The sequence below is a fragment of the Capricornis sumatraensis genome, chromosome 3 (assembly GCF_032405125.1).
Source record: "Capricornis sumatraensis isolate serow.1 chromosome 3, serow.2, whole genome shotgun sequence".
In the NCBI taxonomy this organism is placed as follows: domain Eukaryota; kingdom Metazoa; phylum Chordata; class Mammalia; order Artiodactyla; family Bovidae; genus Capricornis; species Capricornis sumatraensis.
In genome coordinates, this window is record NC_091071.1 from 22,878,678 (window position 1) to 22,900,909 (window position 22,232).

Genomic DNA, 22,232 nt, shown 5'->3' on the forward strand with positions numbered 1-22,232 from the left:
AGCCAATTTAAATAGTTTAGATTTAATGCAATAGGACACAAGAAGTTTTGTGTAAAGGAACAAAAACTATAATAAAATTATGTTAAAGAATGTTATTCAGGCATTAGCATCCAAACAGTGATCAAAGGGAGACAGACCATAAACTTTTTTCAGGAAAATTGTAGAGCCACAGCACTGCAGAGTACCCTTCGCCATGATAGCTATACGGTCACCCAGGACATCAGCTTCATCCATGTGGTGGGTTGTCAGTAAGATGGTACGATTCTCTTTATGCTTCTGAAGGACATCCCAGGTGAATCTCCTTGAGACTGGGTCCATGCCAGATGTTGGCTCATCAAGCATCACCACCTATAGATTAGAAGAACAATTCCATGATCATATTTAATTCATGTTATGCTCTTTATGTGATAACTTACTATTTTACCTGGAGGACATATGCAAGCTAAAACACATAATCTAGACTATATTAAGAACTTTGAAAAATTAACAATAAATTAAAACCCCATAACCATATTATATCAACTGGATCAATGATGGAAATACTCTCTGATTATCATTTGGGAAGTTCCTTCTAGAGAGTTAGATTCATATCAGCTCATAGGTTGTGTCAGCCCAGTTTTATATATTAGCTGGGGCAGGAACCCATGTTAGTGGTTCTTTACCTTGGAGTCTCCTATAAGTGCTATAATAATGGAGAGTTTACGCTTCATCCCTCCACTCAGTGACTTTGAAAGGGCATCACGCTTTTCTATCAGGTCAAAAGATAGCAGCATTTTGTTAATTTCTTTAGAACGTGTTTTTGGAGGCATTCCTTTTATCTAAAAAAGAAGTCAGAGTTTACATGGTGCTTCCAACTTTGTCCTTAGAAAAATCCTTTCATCAGGATTTTTCTTACAGAGTTATCTAGACATGAGCTTTTTCTTCTCTTTGCCCCCCTTTATAGTTAAGGAACAATGTCTCCAAAAAAATGAATTTCCACTAAATAAGGATAAAGATGTTGGTTCTTTGTCACACTGCCTGAAGCATATGAAAAGAGTGGGAAAAAAGAATATATCTCTGGCTCACCACACAGTAGAAATAGAGATGTTCTGACACTGTCAAGTGATGGAACAATATGTCATCCTGAGGGCACAAGCCCAAGCTTTTCCTGACTTGAACCATATCTTTTGAGATATCATATCCACTAATATACACCTTTCCACTGGTAGGACGATAGAGACCTAGAGTTAAGCATAAGACATGACAGAAACTTAGTTTCAGTGAGAGAATCTGACAATACACGGTTCATTAGCACCTCCTTAATAGTCGATTTGTAGACTGCTTGAAAGAATTATGAGTACCTCTTACAAAGAAAGTGACCTGGTACCTTTTGGTAATGGGGAAATTTTTAAAAAATCTATATATTCTGGTTTCTAATGAGTATAAAAATATTAATTGAGTAATAAAAAATACTTAGAATTTTCTGTTTCAGTGTTCTGTGCTACTGTCTATTTGACAATATAGGCAAACCACAGTATAATCTTACCAACTTGTGATTCATCCAACTTGACATTTTGCATGATGTACTCTTCATAGAAGTTAAATAAGCAGGTTGGCAATATACAGCCTTGTTATATTCCCTTCCCAACTTTGAACCAGTCATTTGTTCTATGTCCAGTTCTAACTGTTGCTTCTTGTCCCACATACAGGATTCTCAGGAGAAAGATAATGTGATCTGGTACTCACATCACTTTAAGAACTTTCCACAGTTTGTTGCGATGCACACAAAGTGTTTAGCATAGTCACTGTAGCAGAAGTAGATGTTTTTCTTGAACCCCCTTACTTTCTCCATGATCCAACGAATGTTGGCAATTTGATCTCTGGTCCCTCTGCTTCTTTGAAACCCAGCTTGCATATGTGTAAGTTCTCAATTCATGTACTGCTGAAGTCTATTTTGAGCATAACTTTAGTAGCCTATGAAATGAGCACAATTGTATGGTAGTTTGAACATTCTTTGGCCTTGTCTTTCTTTGGGATTGGAATGAAACTGACCTTTTCCAGTCCTGTCATCACTGCTGAGTTTTCCAAATTAGCTGGCATATTGAAAGCAGCACTTTAACAGCATCATCTTGTAGGATTTTAAATAGCTCAAGTGGAATTCCATCACTTCCATTGGTTTAATCATGGTAATGCTTCCTAAGGTCCACTTCACACTCCAGGATGTCTGGCTCTAGGTGATTAACCACACCACTATGGTTATCAGGATCATTAAGACCTTTCTTGTAGAGTTCCTCTGTATTCTTGCCAACTCTTCTTAACCTCTTCTGCTCTTGTTAGTTCCTCACTATTTATGCCCTTTATCATGACTATCCTTGCATGAAATGTTCCTTTGGTACCTCCAATTTTCTTCAAGAGATCTATAGTCTTTCCCATTCTATTGTTTTCCTCCACTTCTTTGCATTGTTCATTTTAGAAGGCCTTGTTATCTCTCCTTGCTATTCTCTGGATCTCTGTATTTAATTGGGTATGTCTTTCCCTTTTCTCTTTATCTTTGCTTCTCTTTTTCCTCAGCTATTTTAAAGCTTCTTCAGACGACCACTTTGCTTTCTTGCATTTCTTTTTCTTTGGAATGATTTTGGTCACTGCATCCTGTACAATGTTAAAAATGTCCATCCAGAGTTCTTCAGGCTCTTTGTCTACCATATCTAACCCCTTGAATATACTTGCCACTCCACTGTGTAGTTGTGCATATTGTAAAAGTACCACACGCTACTAAGCTGGAAACTTTAAATTGAATAATTTTATGTTATATGAATTTTTCCTCAACTAAAAATTATCATTCAAAAAATTACAAGACATAACCCTTGGGCTTCAAGCTACTTTTAATTGAGGAAACAAGTGTCTCAACAACTGTGATACATGATACAATTAATTCATTTTGCAAGTATTTATTGAAAACACTGTAAGGCCAGACCCCAGGGCCATGATGGGCCTCCCCTTCTCTCCCCCACTGGTGGGGGAAGTCCCTAACGGAAGGAGCCTCCCAGATCCTGGGGACCAATGACAGCACACTTCACCAGCTAAAGCCGCCCCACCCCAGCCACGTAGAAGGACCTATCAGCCCGCGACGCCTTGGCCTGGCGACCTATCCGAACCCCCGTCCATTAACCTGACCATCCCTTACACCGAACACACATAAGCCACCTCCAACACGGTCTGGGTGCGGATTTCCTTGACCTGCCTCGTTCAGGTTCCAGAACCCGCCCGGGAGTGCTTCCCCATTAAAGCCTGTTAGACACTCTTTTTGGTGTTCTGGTCGTCTTTTACCTAACACTTACTGTGTAAGAAATTACTCTAATCCCTTGGGACATAGTTACCAAACAGAGGTAAGGATGATTAATTCTGGTTGATGGGATCAGGAAGTAGCTTTTGAGCTAAATCTTCATGAATGAGTAGAAAATTTCAAAAGGGAAGTGGTGGTTTAGGCATTCCTGGTAAGGAAAAGGGAATGTGCATATACACATTAGGAAGTGCATAATATATGTTCTGAGATATCAAATGCATTGGTTTCCAATGGCTGCTGTAGCAAATTACCACAGAGTTAGTGTTAAAACAAAAGAAAGTTATTCCATTACAGTTCTGGAGACTGGAAGTCTGAAATCAGTATCACTGGGGTGAAACTGAAGTGTCAGCAGGGCCTCACTCTCTACAGAGACTCTGAGGGAAAAATCCATTTCTTGTCTTTTTCGGATTGTGGTGGCTGCTAATATTTCTTATCCTGTGAAGCAACACTCTGGTTATCTGGGTCCAACATCACCTTGCCTACTCTCTTCTTGTCTTCTATTCTTCTGCGTATCTACAATCTCCCTCTGTCTTTCACACACCCCAACAAGCTTCTTGGCACAGAACTATCCAACCCCATGCAGGGATCCATCTTACCAGGAAAAACCCTACTTGCCCATGACACTTGGGACCTTTAGGGTATCTGGATTGCTGGTTCTTGATCTTCCTAAGAAATATTGTGGAGCAAATCCATTTTTATTTAGGATTTATTTAGTCATTTAGGATTTGGTTCTGTGGGTTTTTTATTTTTTTGGTAAGTAAACAAAAACTAATTAAACAAGGTCTGCTGAAGTTGTGAAATTGAATCACGCTTGACTTTTCAGTGAGAAAGAGACAGACCACTTCACTGCCCTGCCTCCTCACAAGGGTCAGGGCCCCCACCTTTTTCCTCCCAGGCAGAAAGTGGAAGCCACCTTGGCTGGAGCAGCCCACCACACCAAGCAGACCCCAGGGGTTTATTGTTGTCTTTCTGGCCAGGTCTGTGCCCAATACATCAGCTTCTCCACACTACATGTTGGGCATAGACCTGGCCAGAAGACATGGCAAGGAGACGATTATCTTTGGGGACCACTGTCACAAAATGTAAAGCATGGGATATGTTCTAAGATGAAATATATAAAAATATTTAATAAGTGGCAGTTGATATTATACTGAAGACAACAATAACAATATTCACTAATAATTATGTGGAATTAATTAGGAAGTAATGATTAAGAGCTTTAACTAAGTTTCAGAAGTATTTCAAAGATAGAAGCTAACAAAGAATTGTTGTTTTACATCATTTCTTTCCTCAAAGATAAGGCTACTTATAGTTGACCTAAAATGGGAAATTCATCCTTGCTCCAACCTTTCACTTGACACTCTGGTATCATTTTGGTCATTCCTATTCTCTATCTGTTCTCTAGCCATATAATATTCCCTATTTTCTTACTTGCTGGCCCTGAATATTCTTAGAATATGCATCTCCCCTTTCTTTTATGATTCATTACATCTTGTACCAATCTCAAATTAGATTTTATTTCCCCTTTGCTCATAGACCTTGCCCGCAGTATTACATCAAGGTGACAGGACAACACCCAACACTCAAGCTTTATTTTTTACTTCTCGAGATGTTATAAAATTCCTATTTACTTATCAAATCCTTGCTCAACTATAAGATCTTTGAAGGGAAGGACTTTCTGCTCAACACTGCATTCTTAGTTTTTACCCAAATATGTGGCATATTAATGTATACTAATGATATGAGTAAAGTTTTGCCTCATCTGTAATTTACTGAATCACTTGAGTAATGAGAACACTTTCTGGGATAATAGTGAAGTCATCTATCTTAATAGGCAACAGGATTATTCAGAAGTATGCATAAGTCAAAATGTAGCAAATGAATACTTAAAATTTAAGCATTTTTTAATTAAAATTTTATTCCAAAAGAAAAATTCTCGTTAATGATATGCATTCTAAATTATTTATCAGGAAGCATCTTAATGTCTAAAATTAATTTTCAGATGCCTAAAAATGGAATCAATAGATCTGTGACAAATATATAAAATGGTAAAATGGTAAAATCTAGTCAGTGGGTGTAAGGGTGGTCACTAAAAATCTTTCAACTTGGATGTGTGTAGAAATTTTCTTATTAAATATAAAAGTATATTCATAAGAATATATAATACACATTATACAATGAAACAATGTACATCAAACAAATTAGGATGGTTTCCTATGAAGGGAGCAGGGGAACAGAAGAAAGTAATGTAAAAGGAAATTTAAAGGTATAGATAAGTGAAAGTAGAAAGGCTCTCTAGTCTTTGCATTGACCAATGAGGATGGTGCACTAAAAAGTGAGAAGTGGGATGTACCTGAGAAACGAAAATAAACATTGATTTTTAAGCTCAATAATAAATGATTTTACACTTTATAAAGAAAGCAGATTAATAAACAGACCTACGTATCATTTAAATAACAATGTCAATGTCAAGAAGAGTACACAAAAGCTTCAAAGCTTAATCCACAGTATCTGTGTGTCAAAATAACCATGAATATTTACCTGTGAGGACAGATAAGGTAGTAGTCTTCCCTGCTCCATTATGACCGAGAAGGACAGTGATTTGCCCCTCATATAAATTCAAAGACAAGTCTTGAACTGCTAGTACTGTCATATTTTGCAATGTAAATTCCTGTGAAAAGGAAAAAAAAAAAACACAAACCTTATATCTATTACTATTACTTATAAAGGGCATGCATTTATATCAGTTATCTATAGAATAAGAAAATGAGACCATTAATCTCAAAAGGTAAAATCAAAGTATAAAAGAAAAATATCATTAATAATTATATTTGGAAGCAAAATGTGGATAGAAGTTCAAAGTAGGCCCATAAGACTTTTCCTGAACAATTTCATGGAGTCCTACTTTGATCCATTTACTGTCATGAAGCTGATATCTTACAATCTGCTCCAGTCAATGTCTTTCTGCTAAATTCCTGAACTTAATGCAAAAACTCATTACATGTCCTATAAGCACTTCAAACTCTACTAATTAGTTAGTTCAGTGGCTCAGTTGTGTCCAACTCTTTGCAATCCCATGGACTACAGCATGCCAGGCTTCCCTGTCCATCACCAACTCCCAGAGCTTGCTCAACTCATGTCCATCGAATCAGTGATGCCATTCAATCATCTCATCCTCTGTTGTCCCCCTTCTCTTCCTGCTTTCAATCTTTCCCAGTATCAGCATCTTTTTAAATGAGTCAATTCTTCGCATGGCATGACCAAAATATTGCAGCTTCAGCCTCAGCATCAGTACTTCCAAAGAATATTCAGGACTGATTTCCTTTAGGATAGACTGGTTGGATCTCCTTGCAGTCCAAGTGACTCTCAAGAGTCTTCTCCAACACACAGCTCAAAAGCATCAATTCTTTGGTGCTCAGTTATCTTTATAGTCCAACTCTCACATCCATACATGACTACTGGAAAAAAACATAGTTTTGACTAGACAGATCTTTGTCTGCAAAGTAATGTCTCTGCTTCTTAATATGCTGTCTAGGTTGGTCATAGCTTTTCTTCCAAGGAGCAAGCTTCTTTCAATTTCATGGCTCCAGTCACTATCTGCAGTGATTTTGGAGCCCAAGAAAATAAAGTCTGCCACTGTTTCCATTGTTTCCCCATCTATTTGCCATGAAGTGATGCGACTGGATGCCATGATCTTAGTTTTTTGAATGTTGAGTTTTAAGCCAGCTTTCTCACTCTTCTCTTTTACTTTTATCAAGAGGCTCTTTAATTTTTCTTTGCTTTCTGCCATAAGGTGGTGTCATCTGCATAACCTAGGTTACTGATATTTCTCCTTGTGCTTCCAGCTTGTGCTTCATCCAGCCCAGCATTTACCATGATGTACTCTGCAAAAGCAGAGACATTACTTTGCCGACTAAGGTCCATCTAGTCAAGGCTATGGTTTTTCCTGTGGTCATGTATGGATGTGAGTTGGACTGCGAAGAAGGCTGAGCACTGAAGAATTGATGCTTTTGAACTGTGGTGTTGGAGAAGACTCTTGAGAGTCCCTTGGACTGCAAGGAGATCCAACCAGTCCATTCTGAAGGAGATCAACCCTGGGATTTCTTTGGAAGGAATGATGCTAAAGCTGAAGCTCCAGTACTTTGGACACCTCATGCGAAGAGTTGACTCATTGGGAAAGACTCTGATGCTGGGAGGGATTTGGGGCAGGAGGAGAAGGGGACGACTGAGGATGAGATGGCTGGATGGCATCACGGACTCAATGGATGTGAGTCTGAGTGAACTCCAGGAAATGGTGATGGACAGGGAGGCCTGGCGTGCTGCGATTCATGGGGTCGCAAAGAGTTGGACACAATGGAGCGACTGAACTGAACTGAACTGAACTCTGCACATAAGTTAAATAAGCAGGGTGACAATATACAGCCTTGATGTACTCCTTTCTCAATTTGGAACCAGACTGTTGTTCCATGTCCAGTTCTAACTGTTGCTTCTTGACGTACATATAGATTTGTCAGCTGGCAGGTAAGGTGGTCTGGTATTCTCATCTCTTTAAGAATGTTCCACAGTTTGTTGTGATCCACACAGTCAAAGGCTTTGGCATAGTCAATAAAGTGTATGTTTTTCTGGAGTGTTCTTGCTTTTTCTATGATCCAACAGATGCTGGCAATTTGATCTCTGGTTCCTCTGTCTTTTCTAAATCCAGCTTGAACATCTTGAAGTTCTCGCTTCACATACTGTTGAAGCTTTGCTTAGAGAATTTTGAGCATTACTGTACTAGTATGTGAGATGAGTGCAATTGTGTGGTAGTTTGAACATTCTTTGGCATTGCCTTTCTTTGGGATTGGGGTGAAAACTGACCTTTTCCAATCATGTGGCCACTGCTGAGTTTCCTAAATTTGCTGACATATTAAGTGCAGCACTTTCACAGCATCATCTTTTAGGATTTGAAATATCTCGACTACAATTACATTACCTCCAGTAGCTATGTTTGTAGTGATGCTTCCTAAGGCCCACCTGACTTTGCATTCCAGGATGTCTGGCTCTAGGTGAATTATCACACCACTGTGGCTATCCAGGTCATTAAGATCCCTTTTGTATAGTTCCTCTGTGCATTCTTGCCATCTGTTCTAGTATCTTCTACCTGTTAGATTGATACCATTTCTGTCCTTAATTGTGCCCATCTTTGTGTGAAATGTTTCCTTAGTATCTCTAATGTTCTTGAAGAGATCTCTATTCTTTCTCACTCTGTTTTCCTCTATTTCTTTACATTGATCACAAGGAAGTCTTTCTTATCTCTCCTTGCTATTCTTTGGAACTCTGCATTCACATGGGTATATCTTTCCTTTTTTCCTTTGCTTTCTTTTCTCAGCTATTTGTAAGGCCTCCTCAGACAACCATTTTGCCTTTTCTCATTTTTTTTTTTCTTGGAAATGGTCTTGATCACCGCCTCCTGTACAACGTTATGAACCGCCATCCATAATTCTTTAGGCACTCTGTCTATCAGATGAAATCCCTTGAACCTACTTGTCATTTCCACTGTATAATTGTAAGGGATTTGACTTAGGTCATACCTGAATCATCTAGTGGTTTTCCCTACTTTTTTCTGTTTAAGTCTGAATTTTGCAATGTTGACTCTTTAGAGCTCTCCATTTTCACCTGAAAAGAATATAATCAATCTTATTTTGGTATTGACCATCTGGTGGTGTCCATGTGTAGAGTCGTCTCTCGTGTTGTTGGAAGAGGGTGTTTGCTATGATCAGTGCTTTCTCTTGGCCAAACTCTATTAGCCTTTGCCCTGCTTCATTTTGTATTCCAAGGCCAGACTTGCCCGTTACTTCAGGTATCTCTTGACTTCCTACTTTTGCATTCCAGTCCCCTATGATGAAAAGGACATTTTCTTTTTGAGTGTTAGTTCCAGAAGTTCTTGTAGGTCTTCATAGAACTTCAGCTTCTTGTGGCTCTGCTGGTGAAGAATTCGCCTGCAATGTGGAAGCCCTGGGTTTGATCTCTGGATTGGGAAGATCCCCTGGAGAAGGGAAAGTCTATCCACTCCAGTATTCTGGCCTGCAGAATTCCGTGGACTCTATAGTCCATGGGGTCGCAAAGAGTCGGACACCACTGACTGACTTTCACTTTCACTCATCTGAAAATGTATTCCTCCTGCTATATTCCTTTTCTGAGTAAGTTGCACCATTATCTATCTGGATGTACAAGGCAGAAGCTTGAGATTTCCTTGCCCACAGCTCCCTCTGTCTCATCTACTAAAATTTATCAGTCACTTATCCAGGGGATCCACACTGGTTGCCTTGTAAAAACACAATGCCTGAAGGACACTAGAGCAAATTGTCAGCTTTTCCATGGTTGAGGCAGGGCTGAGAGCAGTGCCGAAACAGTGTACTGTGTGACCCTGCACAATGGGTGACAGATGACACAATGGAGTGCAGTCCCTGATGGACAGCTCTGGTGGAGGAATACTTGGTGGCTCCTCTCCCAGTGGGAGCACTGCAATACCACCTACTTCACAGTGGAGCTCAGAAACAGATGAGGGGTTCCTACTCCAACAACTAAGGTGCAGACCCTACCCCTGATATGGCTGTGACAGCCACAGGGAAAAGAGGAGGCACTGCTTAACATGCAGGGCAGGTTCTGATCACCGTAAGACAAGTCACACTGCATATCAAGGGGATAAAAGCCAGGACACACTGAGGAAAGAAGCAGCAGTCATCCATACTAAGAACAGCATTGGCATCAACAATATCAAAGCCATTCAGGCTACACAGGGGTGCTACCACATCAAATAGCCTTCTAAGACCATGGTAGATAACTGTTTCTCCTAAACTCAAAAAGTAAGAGAAACACAGATAAAAAGAAGTAGAGGAACATCTCCCAGCTAAAAGACCAAGAAAACTCACCTAAAAGAACAAGCAGTGAAACAGACCTCTTCAGCCTGATAGACACAGAGTGCAAAAAGGAGACAATGAAAGGCTATCAATAAAAATTCAGATTATTATATAAAGAAACTAGAAACTATAAAAAACCAGGAAAAATTAGAAATGTCATTTGCTGAGGCAAAAGCTGAGCTAGAAACAATGAATAGCAGATTGAATAATACAAAATGTATAAGTGATGAATAAATTCCAACAAAAGAAGTAAAAGTAAAGGAGATCAAAAAATATACTTGAAGAAATTATGACTGAAAACTTTCCAAACCTAAAGAAGTGAAGTGAAGTGAAAGTCGCTCAGTCATGTCTAACTCTTTGTGACCCCATGGAGTATACAGTCCATGGGATTCTCCAGGCCAGAATACTGGAGTGGGTAGCCTTTCCCTTCTCCAGGGGATCATCCCAACTCCAGGATTGAACCCAGGTCTACCATATTGCAGGCAGATTCTTTACCAGCTGAACTACTGAAGTGAAGTGAAGTGAAGTGAAGTGAAGTGAAGTGAAGTTGCTCAGTCGTGTCTGACTCTTTGCGACCCCATGGACTATAGCCTACCATGCTCCTCTGTCCATGGGATTTTCCAGGCAATAGGAGTGGATTGCCAGGGAAGAAAAAAAAAAAAAAAAAAAAAAAAACAAGAAAAGCAAAAAAAAAAAAAGGAAACAGATATCCAGATACAGGAAGAATAGTGATTCCCAGACAATATGAACCCAAGCAGACTTACACCAGACATACTATAAAGTGGCAAAGAAAGAAAGTCAAAGTGTTAGTTGCTCAATCATTTCCAATTCTTTGCAACCCCATAGACTGTAGCCCACTGGGTTGTTCTGTCCATGGAATTCTCCAGGCAAGAATAGAGTGGGTTGCCATTCCCTTCTCCAGGAGATCTTCCCAACCCAGGGATCAAACCCAGGTCTCCTGAATTGCAAGCAGATTCTTTTCTGTCTGAGCCACCAGGGAAGCAAAAGTTAAATGTAAAGAGAGGATGCTGAAGACAAGGAGAGAAAAATAAAATTTGATTGCAAGGAAATCTCCTTGAGGCAATCAGCTGGTTTCCTTATAAGAATATTGCAGGCCAAAAGGGAGTAGCAAGATACATTCACAATCTTGAAAGAGAAAAATCTGCAACATAAGATACCCTTTCCAGAAAGATTATCACTTAGAATAGAAGGAGAGATAAAGAATTTCTGAGACAGGAAAAATTAAAAGAACTAAACTAAAATGAACCCTATCATAAAGGAAATATTGAAAGATATTTCCAAAATAGATAAGAAATAAGAATCCATAGAAAAGAGAAAATGAGAATTGAAAAGGAAATTACTTAAGTAAACCAGTATACAGATTAAAAAAATAAATAAATAAAACAAATTTTTTTTTGTGAAAGCAGTGAACAGCAAAAGGGTAAATATGAAGATGTAAAAGAGGACAACAAAGTCACAAAGTGTGAAGAAGGAGAATAGCAAAATGCAGATATTTTTACAATGCATTTGAGCCTATAAGAAAGTCAGTCTAAAGCAGTTAGATATAGAAAAATGTAACATACTTGAAAAACAAGATAATCACAAACATACAATAGTTTCACAAAAACCAAAAAACAGAGAACACAAGCATAATTAATACAAAAGGAACTAATCAAACAACAAAAGGAAGAACAAAAAGAAAAAGAAAGGAGAAATCAACAAAGAAACACAGAATCAACGGGAAAATTAGGTTTAAAATGGCAATAAATACATATCTATTGATAATTACCTTATGTCAATGGCTTAAATGCTCCAATCAAAAGACAGAGTGGAAGATTGGATTAAACACACACACACGAGTCTAGCTGCCTAGAAGAGAATATTCAGTGCAAATGACAGACATAGGCTGAAAGTGAGAAGATGAAAAAGACATTTCATTTAAATGGAAATTAGAGGAAAGTGGGTGTAACAGTACTCATACGAGAAAAAAATAGACTTTAAACAAAGGCCATAAAGAAAAATACAAAATAATATTATAAAAGAATAAATGCAAGAAGAGTGTATTACACTCATCAACAAATATGCACATTTTAGGGGTATAACTGAATCATTTTGCATCCAAATACATAAAACAAACACTAACAGATATAAAGGTGGTGCAGTGGTAGAGATCTGCCTGCCAATGCCAGAGACTCAAGAGATATGGGTTCAGTCTCTGGGTTGGGAAGATTCCCTGGAGTAGAAAAGGGCAACCCACTCCAGTGATTTTGCCTAGGAAATTCCATGGACAGAGGAGCCAAGCTGTCTACAGTCCATTGGGTTGCAAAGAGCCAGACATAACTAAGTGCAAGATTTTAACACCCAACTCACATCAGTGGACAGATTTTATAAACAGAAGATTAATAACACAACAGAGAAATTAAATGATACAATAGAACAGTTAAGTCTTCTTGATATATATAGGGTATTACGTTAAAAAAAAAAAAACAGAATACACATTCTTTCCAAGTGCACATGGAACAGTCTCTAGGACTGACCACATACAGGGACACAATATGATTCTCAACAAATTTAAGAATACGGAAAATATTTCAGCTATCTTTTCAGATCACAATGGCATGAAACTGGAAACCCACCACAGAAAAGAAATAAGAAAAAAAAATGATTACATGGAAACTAAACAACATGTTATTAAAAAATCAGTGAATCTTATAAGTAAGGAAATAAAAGTCGCCTGTATTCCACCCAAGGGCTGTTTTAACAATTTTTGTTCATAGTAATTTTGTAGAAAATTTTGCAGTTTTCCTCAATGAGACTACACACATACATGCACACAATTTTCTATTCTGTATTTTCTCTAAACTTTTAGAATGTTCTCATTTCTTTCTATATTCTTTATATGTGTATTTAGCTTCTACAAATTATTGTATAATACAGTAAAGATCTTAATTTACTTTATATTTCTCTTACTATGGAAAAATTTTTAAATTTTTATTTGATAGCATTGCAGTGATATTTTTGTGTATATATTCCCGTGTTTTTAAATTATATCTCCAAAATAGATTTTAAAAATTGAAGCATTAATCAGAGGATTAAAATATATTTATTTAAGTTTATTGATAGAGTTTGTTAATTATTTTGCTGTAGATTTTTAAATTTCTATTTTATATTGGAGCATAGTGGATTAACAATACTGTGTTAAATTCAGGTGTACAGCAAAGTGATTCAGTTATATATATATATATATATGTATATATATATATATATGTATCTATTCATTTTCTAATTCTTTTCCCATTTATTACAGAATATTGAGCAGCATCCCATGTGCTATACAGTAGGTCTTTCTTGGTTATAGTATATACATGTCAATCCCAAACTCTCAGTCTATCCCTCCTTCCAGTTCTTTCCCCAGTAACCATAAATTCATTCTCTAAATCTGTGAATCTGTTCTGTTTTGTAAATAAGTTTATTTCTATCATGTTTTAAGATTCTGCATATAAATACTATCATATTATATGTGTCTTCACCTGACTTGTTTCACTTAGCTTCACTTTGTCAGCAAAGTCCATCTAGTCAAAGCTATGGGTTTTTCCAGTAGTCATGTATGGATGTGAGAGTTGGACTATAAAGAAAGCTGAGCATTAAAGAACTGATGCTTTTGAACTGTGGTGTTGGAGAGGACTCTTGAGAGTCCCTTGGACTGCAAGGAGATCCAACCAGTCCATCCTAAAGGAAATCAGTCCTGAATATTCATGGGAAGGACTGATGGTAAAGCGGAAACTCCAATATTTTGGCCACCTGATGCGAAGAACTGACTCATTTGAAAAGACCTTGATGCTGGGAAAGATTGGAGCCAGGAGAAGGGGACGACAGAGGATGAGATGGTTGGATGGCATCACTGACTCAATGGACACGAGTTTGAGTAAACTCTGGGAGTTGGCGATGGAAAGGGAGGCCTGGCATGCTGCAGTCCATGAGGTCACAAAGAGTCGGACATGACTGAGTAACTGAACTGAACTGAACTGAGTATGATAATCTCCAGGTCCATCCATGTTGCTGCCAATGACATTATCTGATTCTTTTTAATGGTTGAGCAGTATTCCATTGTATATATGTACTACCATTTCTTTTATCATTCCTCTGTTAATGGATATTTAGGTTGTTTCCATATCTTGGCTATTGTAAACAGCATTGCAATGAACATTGGGGGTGTATGTATCTTTTTGAACCATGTTTTACTCTGGATATACGCCCAGGAGTTTTGCCTCTGGATCACATTGCAACTCCATCTCTAAGGAACCTCCCCATATTGTTCTCTATAGTGGCCCTACCAATTTACATTCCTTTCAACATTGTAGAAAGGTTCTCTTTTCTCCATACCTTCTTTTTTTAATATAAATTTATTTATTTTAATTGGAGGTTATTTAATGTTTATTTTTTGCTGATATTATGATGATAGCCATTCCAACAGGTATGAAGTGATACCTCATTATAATTTTGATTTTGTCTAATTATTAGCAAGGTTGAGCATTTTTGCATGTGACTCTTGGCCATCTATATTTTCTTTATAGCAATTTCTAGTTAGGTTTTCTGCCCTTTTTTTTTTTTTTTAATCTTGAGCTTCATTGTAGATTTTGGAGATTAATCCCTTTGGTAATATCATTGCAAATATTTTCTCCCATTCTGTGGGTTGTTTTTCATTTTTTATGGTTTCCTGTGCTGTGCAAAGGGCTTTCCTGGTGGCTCAGAGGTTAAAGCATCTGCCTGGAATGCAGGAGACCTGGGTTCGATCCCTGGGTCGGGAAGATCCCCTGGAGAAGGAAATGGCAACCCACTCCAGTACTCTTGCCTGGAGAATCCCATGGAGGGAGGAGTCTGGTAGGCTACAGTCAATGGGGTTACAAAGAGTTGGACACAACTGAGCGATTTCACTTTCACTTTCACTTTGCTGTGCAAAAGCTATTGAGTTTAATTAGGCCCATTTGTTTATTTTTGTTTTTATTTCCATTATTCTAGGAGGCAGCTCAGAAGAGATATCACTGCAATTTTGTCAAAGAGTGTTCTGCCTGTTTTCCTCTAAGAGTTTTATAGTTTTATATTTATCTTTAATACATTTTAGGTTTATTTTTGGGTATGGTGTTAAAAAATGTTCTAAATTCATTTGTTTTACATGTAGCTGTAGGGTTCCTTCATTGTATAGTCTTGCCTCATTTGTTATAGATTGACCATAGTGTGTGCGGGTTTATTTACGGGCTTTCTACCCTGTTCCATTAATCTACATTTCTGTTTTGTGCCAATAGCATACTATTTTGAAGACTATAGTTTTGTAGTATAGTCTGAAGTCAGGGAGCCTGTTTCTTCCAGACGTTTTCCTTTTTCAAGATTGCTTTAGCTATTCAGGATCTTTTATGTTACCATACAAATTTTAAGATTTTTTTTTATTTTTGTGAATAATGTCATTGTAATTTGATAGGGACTTCATGTAATCTGTAGATTGCTTTGGGTAATATAGTCATTTTAACAATATTGACTCTTCCAATCCAAGAACATGGTATATCTTTCCATTTTTCTGTGTCATTGTCTACTTTAATATAATCAAATAGAAAGCATTTTTTAATATATTGGAAAACTTTCATTTGCAATTTGATTATTATGAGTTACTTTCAAAGTAAATAATCCTTCTGTAAATAAAATATTTATATATTAACATGTATTACATATAAATTCCTATTTCCACATATCAGCTTTATTTACAATGATGCACACTTGCAAAATACAGTGAAGAAGTATATTTTGGTTATTATTAATCTAAAAACAAAAGTATATGATCAAAAATAAGTACCTTAAAATACTTTTATAATTCATATTCTTTTACTAGATTTAATGTTACTTTTTAAATACATTTATAACACTAAAGAAATAAAAATTGTTAAGGAAATGAATTCTCTAACTGAGGAACTGGAGATAATTACAAAATAATTCTTATTGGCTTTTTGTATTATAGTAAGAAAGAATGTACATCAGAGTTTTATTTTAAAATAACATATAATATTGATGTGATAATACAGACATGTAATCTTTAGATTTGTACTGGATGAATTGTATCAATTTATCTCTGAGAATTTCCCAACATCCTGTTTGGATACTTGGGAGTCTATAGTTTAGAGCCCAAAGGAGAGATCTGAATTGGATAAATTTGAGATTCCATCATACAGATAATAATTAAAGCCATACGCACACACACACACACACACATGCACACACATTATTATATAGAGAGTGCTTCAATTTCTTTTAGAAGGAGGTACATTAGACAAAACAAATACATGAATGCTATTAAGCCAGGAATAATATCTTTGCATGTATGTAAAAACCTCTGGCTGAATCAGGGAGGCCATTGTTGTTGTTGTTCAGTCACCCAGTCACATCCAACTTATTGTGACTACATGGACTGCAGCACACCAGGCCTCCCTGTCCCTCACTATCTCCCAGAGTTTGCCCAAGTTCATGTTCATTGCACTGGTGATGCCATCCAGTCATCTCTTCCTCTGACACCCTTTTGTACTTCTGCCCTCAATCTGTCCCAGTATCAGGGACTTTTCCAATCAATTGTCTGTTCATGTCAGATGACCAAAATACTGGAGCTTAAGCTTCAGCATAAGTCCTTCCAGTGAATATTCAGGGTTGATTTCTCAAGACTGACTGGTTTGATCTCCTTGCTGTCCAAGAGACTTTCATAAGTCTTCTCCAGCACCACAGTTCAAAGACATCAATTCTTTGGCATCTTGTCTTCTTTACAATCCATCTCTCACAACCATATATAACCACTGGGAAAATCTCCTCTAGGGAGGCCATTAGATATGTATAAACACATAGATAAGGCTTTGCTGAAGTTTCTAATGTACTGGTCCCTCCCCCTGAAAATATGCACATTTTAGTAAATAAAAGGTATCTGAAAATGTTTTTAAAATTGAGTCAGTGATAAAATCCAAGAGCAAACTTAAAAATACCTTGAGACAAATGGCAATGAAGACACAGTCATACAGAATCAATGGGATGCAGCAAAAGTAGTTCTTAGAGGGATGTTTATAGTGATACAAGCCTTTCAAAAGCAATGATAAAAGTCATAAATAAACAACCTAACCCACCACCCAGAAGAATTAGAAAAAGAACAAACAAATGTAAAGTAAGCAGAAGGAAGAAGATAATAAAGATCATAAAGAAAACAAATAGAGATTTTAAAACCACTGGAAGCTTTTGATTTAAATTAGGTCCAGTTGCTTATTTTTGTTTTTATTTTCATTCCTCTGGAAGGTGGGTCATTGAGGATCTTGTTGCAATTTATGTCAGAAGGTATTCTGTCTATGTTTTCCTCTAAGAGTTTATAGTTTCTGGCCTTACATTTAGGTCTTTAATCTACTTTGAGTTTATTCTTGTGTATGGTATTACAAAGAGTTGCAATTTCATTCTTTTGCATGCAATTGACCAGTTCAGTTTTCCTGTCACCACTTGTTGCAGAGATTGCCTTTTATCCATTGTATATTTTTGCCTCTTTTGTCAAACATAAGGTATCTATAGCTGTGTGGATTTATCTCTGGGATTTCTATTTTGTTCCATTTATCTATATTTCTATTTTTGTGCCAGTACCATACTGTCTTGATGACTGTAGCTTTGTAGTATAGGCTGAAGTTGGGAATGGGAGAAAATGACAGCAAACAAAATAACTGACAAAGAATTAACCTCTGAAATACACAAGTGTTCCATGCAGCTCAATACTATAAAAATGAATAATCCAATAAAAAAGTGAGCAGAAGACCTAAACAGACATTTCTCCAAAGAAGACATACAGATGGCTAATAAACACATGAAAAGATGTTCAATGTCACTCATTAATATAGAGATGCAAATGAAAACCACAATGAGGTATCTCACCAGTCAGAATGGCCATCATCAAAAAGTCTACAAACAATAAATGCTGGAGAGGGTATGGTGAAAAGGAAAATGTCTTACATTGTTGGTGGGTATGAAAACTGATACAAACACTATGGAGAACGGTATGGGGATTCCTTAAAATACTAGAAATAAAACTGCCATATGACCCAGCAATCCCACTACTGGGCATATACCCCAAGGAAACCAGAATCGAAAACACATATACCCCAGTGTCCATTGCAGCACTATTTACAATAGCTAGGACATGGAAGCAACCTAGATGTCCCTTGGTAGGTGAATGGATAAAGAAGTTGTGGATACATATACACAATGGAATATTACTCAGCTATAAAAAAGAATGCATTTGAGTCAGTTTTAAGTCAGAAAGAGAAAGAGAAATGCCATATATTAGCACATATATATGGAATCTAGAAAAATGATCCTGATCATCCTGCATGCAGGGCAGCAAAGGAGACACAGATGTAAAGAACAGACTTTTGGACTCATTCGGAGAAGGAGAGAGTGGGATGATTTGAGAAAATAGCATTGAAACATATACATTACCATATATAAAATAGACAAGCAGTGCAAGTTTGATATATGAAGCAGGGCACTCAAATCTGGTGTTCTGTGACAACCTGGAGGAACAGGGTAAGGAGGAAAGTGGGAGGGTGTTCAAGATGTAGGAGACACATGTATACCTATGGCTGATTCATATTGATGTATGGCAAAAACCATCAAAATATTGTAAACTAATTATCCTTCAATTAAAATAAATTAATTAATTTTTAAAACACTAGAAGAAATTCAATACAACCAAGAGTTGATTCTTAGAAAGGGTAAGCAAAATTGATAAATTTCTGTACAATCTCATCAAGAAAGGAAAAGAGAATATCCAGTAAATATAATTAGAAATTAAAGAGAAGAAATCACAACTGATATCACAGAAATACAAAATACCATAAGAGAATAATATGAAAAGTTATATGCCAATAAATTCAACAGCCTAGAAGAAATGGACTCTTTAGAAACATGCAGCTGTTCAAAACTGAAGGGCTGAATCAAGAACAATTAAATAACTTGGATGAATCAATCACTAAAAGTAAAATAGTATCCATAAAAAAAAAACAAACTTCCTACAAACAAAAGTCCAGAGCCTGATGGCTTCACTGGCAAATTCCACCAAACATACAAAGAACTTCTACCAATTTTTCTCAAACTCTTCCAAAAGACTGAAGAAGAGAAAATACTTTCAAAGACATTCTGTAAAGCCACCATTACCCTGATACCAAAAACAGACACAGACACTACCAGAAAAGATTACAGAACCATATCTTTGATGAATATTAATGTGAAAATTGTCAAAATGTCAGCAATTGAGTTCAACAGCACATTATAAAAAATATCACACACCACAACAAAATTGAAGTCATGGCTAGTTCACAAGGATGGTTCAGCACATGCAAATCCATCAATGTGATCCACCACATCAAAATAAATCAAAAACCACATGATCATCTCAATAGCTGCAGAAAAAGGCATTCAATAAAATTCAACATGTGTTCATGATTTAAAAAAAAAAAACTAGTACCAAAGTAGTTATTGAGGGAACATGTCTCAACATAATAAAAGTTATTTATGACACATCAACATCCAATATGATACTCAGTTGTGAAAACGGAAAACCTTTTTGTTAAAATCCCACTCTCACCACTTACATTCAACACAGTATGTAATTCAAAAAGTTGCATGCAACCCTATCTTCATGGCAGCAATATTCCCAATAGCCAAGACATGGAAACAACATAAATGTCCATTGACATATGAAGAGGTAAAGACAATGCGGTACACATACACTATAGAATATTACTAAACCATAAAAAGAATGAAATGCCATTTGAAACAACATGGATGGACTTCGAGATTATCATACTAAGTGAAGAGAAAGACAAATATATCATATCACTTATATTTGGAATCTAAATTATGACACAAAAGTATCTACAAAACAGAAACAGACTCGCAGTTCAGTTCAGTTCAGTTCAGTTCATTTCAGTCACTCAGTCGTGTCCGACTCTTTGCGACCCTATGGACAGCAGCACGCCAGGCCTCCCTGTCCATGGCAACTCCCAGAGTTTACTCAAATTCATTTCCATCAAGTTCGTGATGCCATCCAGCCATCTCATCCTCTGTCGTCCCCTTCTCCTCCTGCCCCCAATCCCTCCCAGCATCAGAGTCTCTTCTAATGAGTCAACTCTTCACATGAGGTGGCCAAAGTACTGGAGTTTCAGCTTTAGCATCATTCCTTCCAAAGAAATCCCAGGGTTGATCTCCTTCAGAATGGACTGGTTGGATCTCCTTGCAGTCCAAGGGACTCTCAAGAGTCTTCTCCAACACCACAGTTCAAAAGCATCAATTCTTCGGCGATCAGCTTTCTTCACAGTCCAACTTTCAAATCCATACATGACCACAGGAAAAACCATAGCCTTGACTAGACTCTATTATTCATAGAATAGATAAATAACAAGGTGTTACTGCATAGTGCAGGAAATTATATTCAATATCCCATGATAAACCTCAATAGAAAAGAATCTGAATCACTTTGCTATACAGCAGAAATTAATACAACATAAACTATACTTCAATAAAAATACTATAGAAAAATAAATATGATTTATATGCAAATATTTCCAGGTCTTAAGGAACAACATGAAAAATACATGTATAATGTAAGTAAAAAGAAACTTTAATGCGGAATCAAAAGGAAACGTTAAAGAGCAATAACAATGTGACAGAAGTGAAGAACACTTTTGATGAGCTCACTAGTGGACTGGACATGGCTGAGAAGAGAAGACACAGTAAGCTTGAAAACACAACAATAGCAACATCTCAAAGTGAAATAAGAAGAAAAAAGAATGAAAATGATCAGAACAGAATCTCCAAGAACTGTTGGACAGTTACAAAAGGTGTTGTCTATGTATAATATAATGGGATTGCCAGAAGAAGAAGAAAGAGAGAAAGGACCAGAAGATATGTTTGAAGAAATGATGACTGAGAATTTTCCAGATGAATGATAGATACCAAACTGTATTTCTAGGAAGCTCAAAGGAAATTCAGCAGGATAAAGACCACACACACAAAAAAATCTAGACCAAAGCATGTATTTGCCAAAAACCAAATAATAAAAATCTTGAAAAATAAAAATATCTTGAAATAAGCCATGGCTGAGCGGTCTAAGGCCCTGCGTTCAGGTTGCAGTCTCCCCTGGAGGCATGGGTTTGAATCCCACTCCTGACAAGCCAACCTAGGGCTTCCCTTGTGGCTCAGTTGATAAAGAATCCACCTGCAATGTGGGAGACCTAGGTTCAATCCCTGGGTTGGGAAGATCCTCTGGAGAAGGGAAAGGCTACCCACTCCAGTATACTGGCCTAGAGAATCCCATGGACTGTCCATGGGTTCACAAAGAGTCAGACATGACTGAACGATTTCATTTCACTTTACTTGAAATAAGCCAGAGATCAGAGAAGAATAAGGATTAAATTACATAAGACCTGTATAAGCCACTGACAGGCAGAAAAGGAGGAGAGGATAAAACAGGTAACAAAGAATATGTGCGATAAGTATAAGAAAGTTACAGTTGGTGATGCTCAAACACTGAGTCATGTTGGACTCTTTTGACCCCATGGACTGTAGCTGGCTTCTACAGGCTTCTCTGTCTATGGATTTTCCAGGCAAGAACACTGGACTTGTTGCCATTTCCTACTCCATGGGATCTTCCCCACTCAGGGATCAGACTCTTGCATCTCCTGCATTGGAAGGCAGATCCTTTACCAGTGTGCCACCTGTACTCTCAATTACAGATATTAATATTAAATATTGATGGTAGTTTAGTCACTAAGTTATGTCCAACTCTTGTGACTCCATGGACTGTAGCCCACACCAGGCTCCTTTGCCCATGGGATTTCCCAAGCAAGAATATAGTAGTGGGTTGCCATTTCCTTCTCCAAGACCTAGGAATAGAACCCAGGTCTCTTGAGTTGCGGGGGGAATCCTGCATTGCAGGCAGATTCTCTACT

At 37.3% G+C, this 22,232-nt stretch overlaps 1 protein-coding gene across 1 annotated transcript in view; it reads right to left on the bottom strand.

The window, feature by feature from the left end:
* The window catches only part of LOC138076172 (phospholipid-transporting ATPase ABCA3-like), a 215,958-nt gene that overhangs the window by 128,511 nt on the left and 65,215 nt on the right, over positions 1–22,232 (bottom strand). Inside the window, exons 8-11 of the mRNA XM_068968393.1 lie at positions 5,864–5,993; positions 1,066–1,220; positions 663–818; positions 138–348 (exon numbers count right to left, since the gene is read on the bottom strand). Coding sequence (XP_068824494.1) covers positions 138–348; positions 663–818; positions 1,066–1,220; positions 5,864–5,993 — 652 coding nt within the window. The remainder of the gene's footprint in view (positions 1–137; positions 349–662; positions 819–1,065; positions 1,221–5,863; positions 5,994–22,232) is intronic.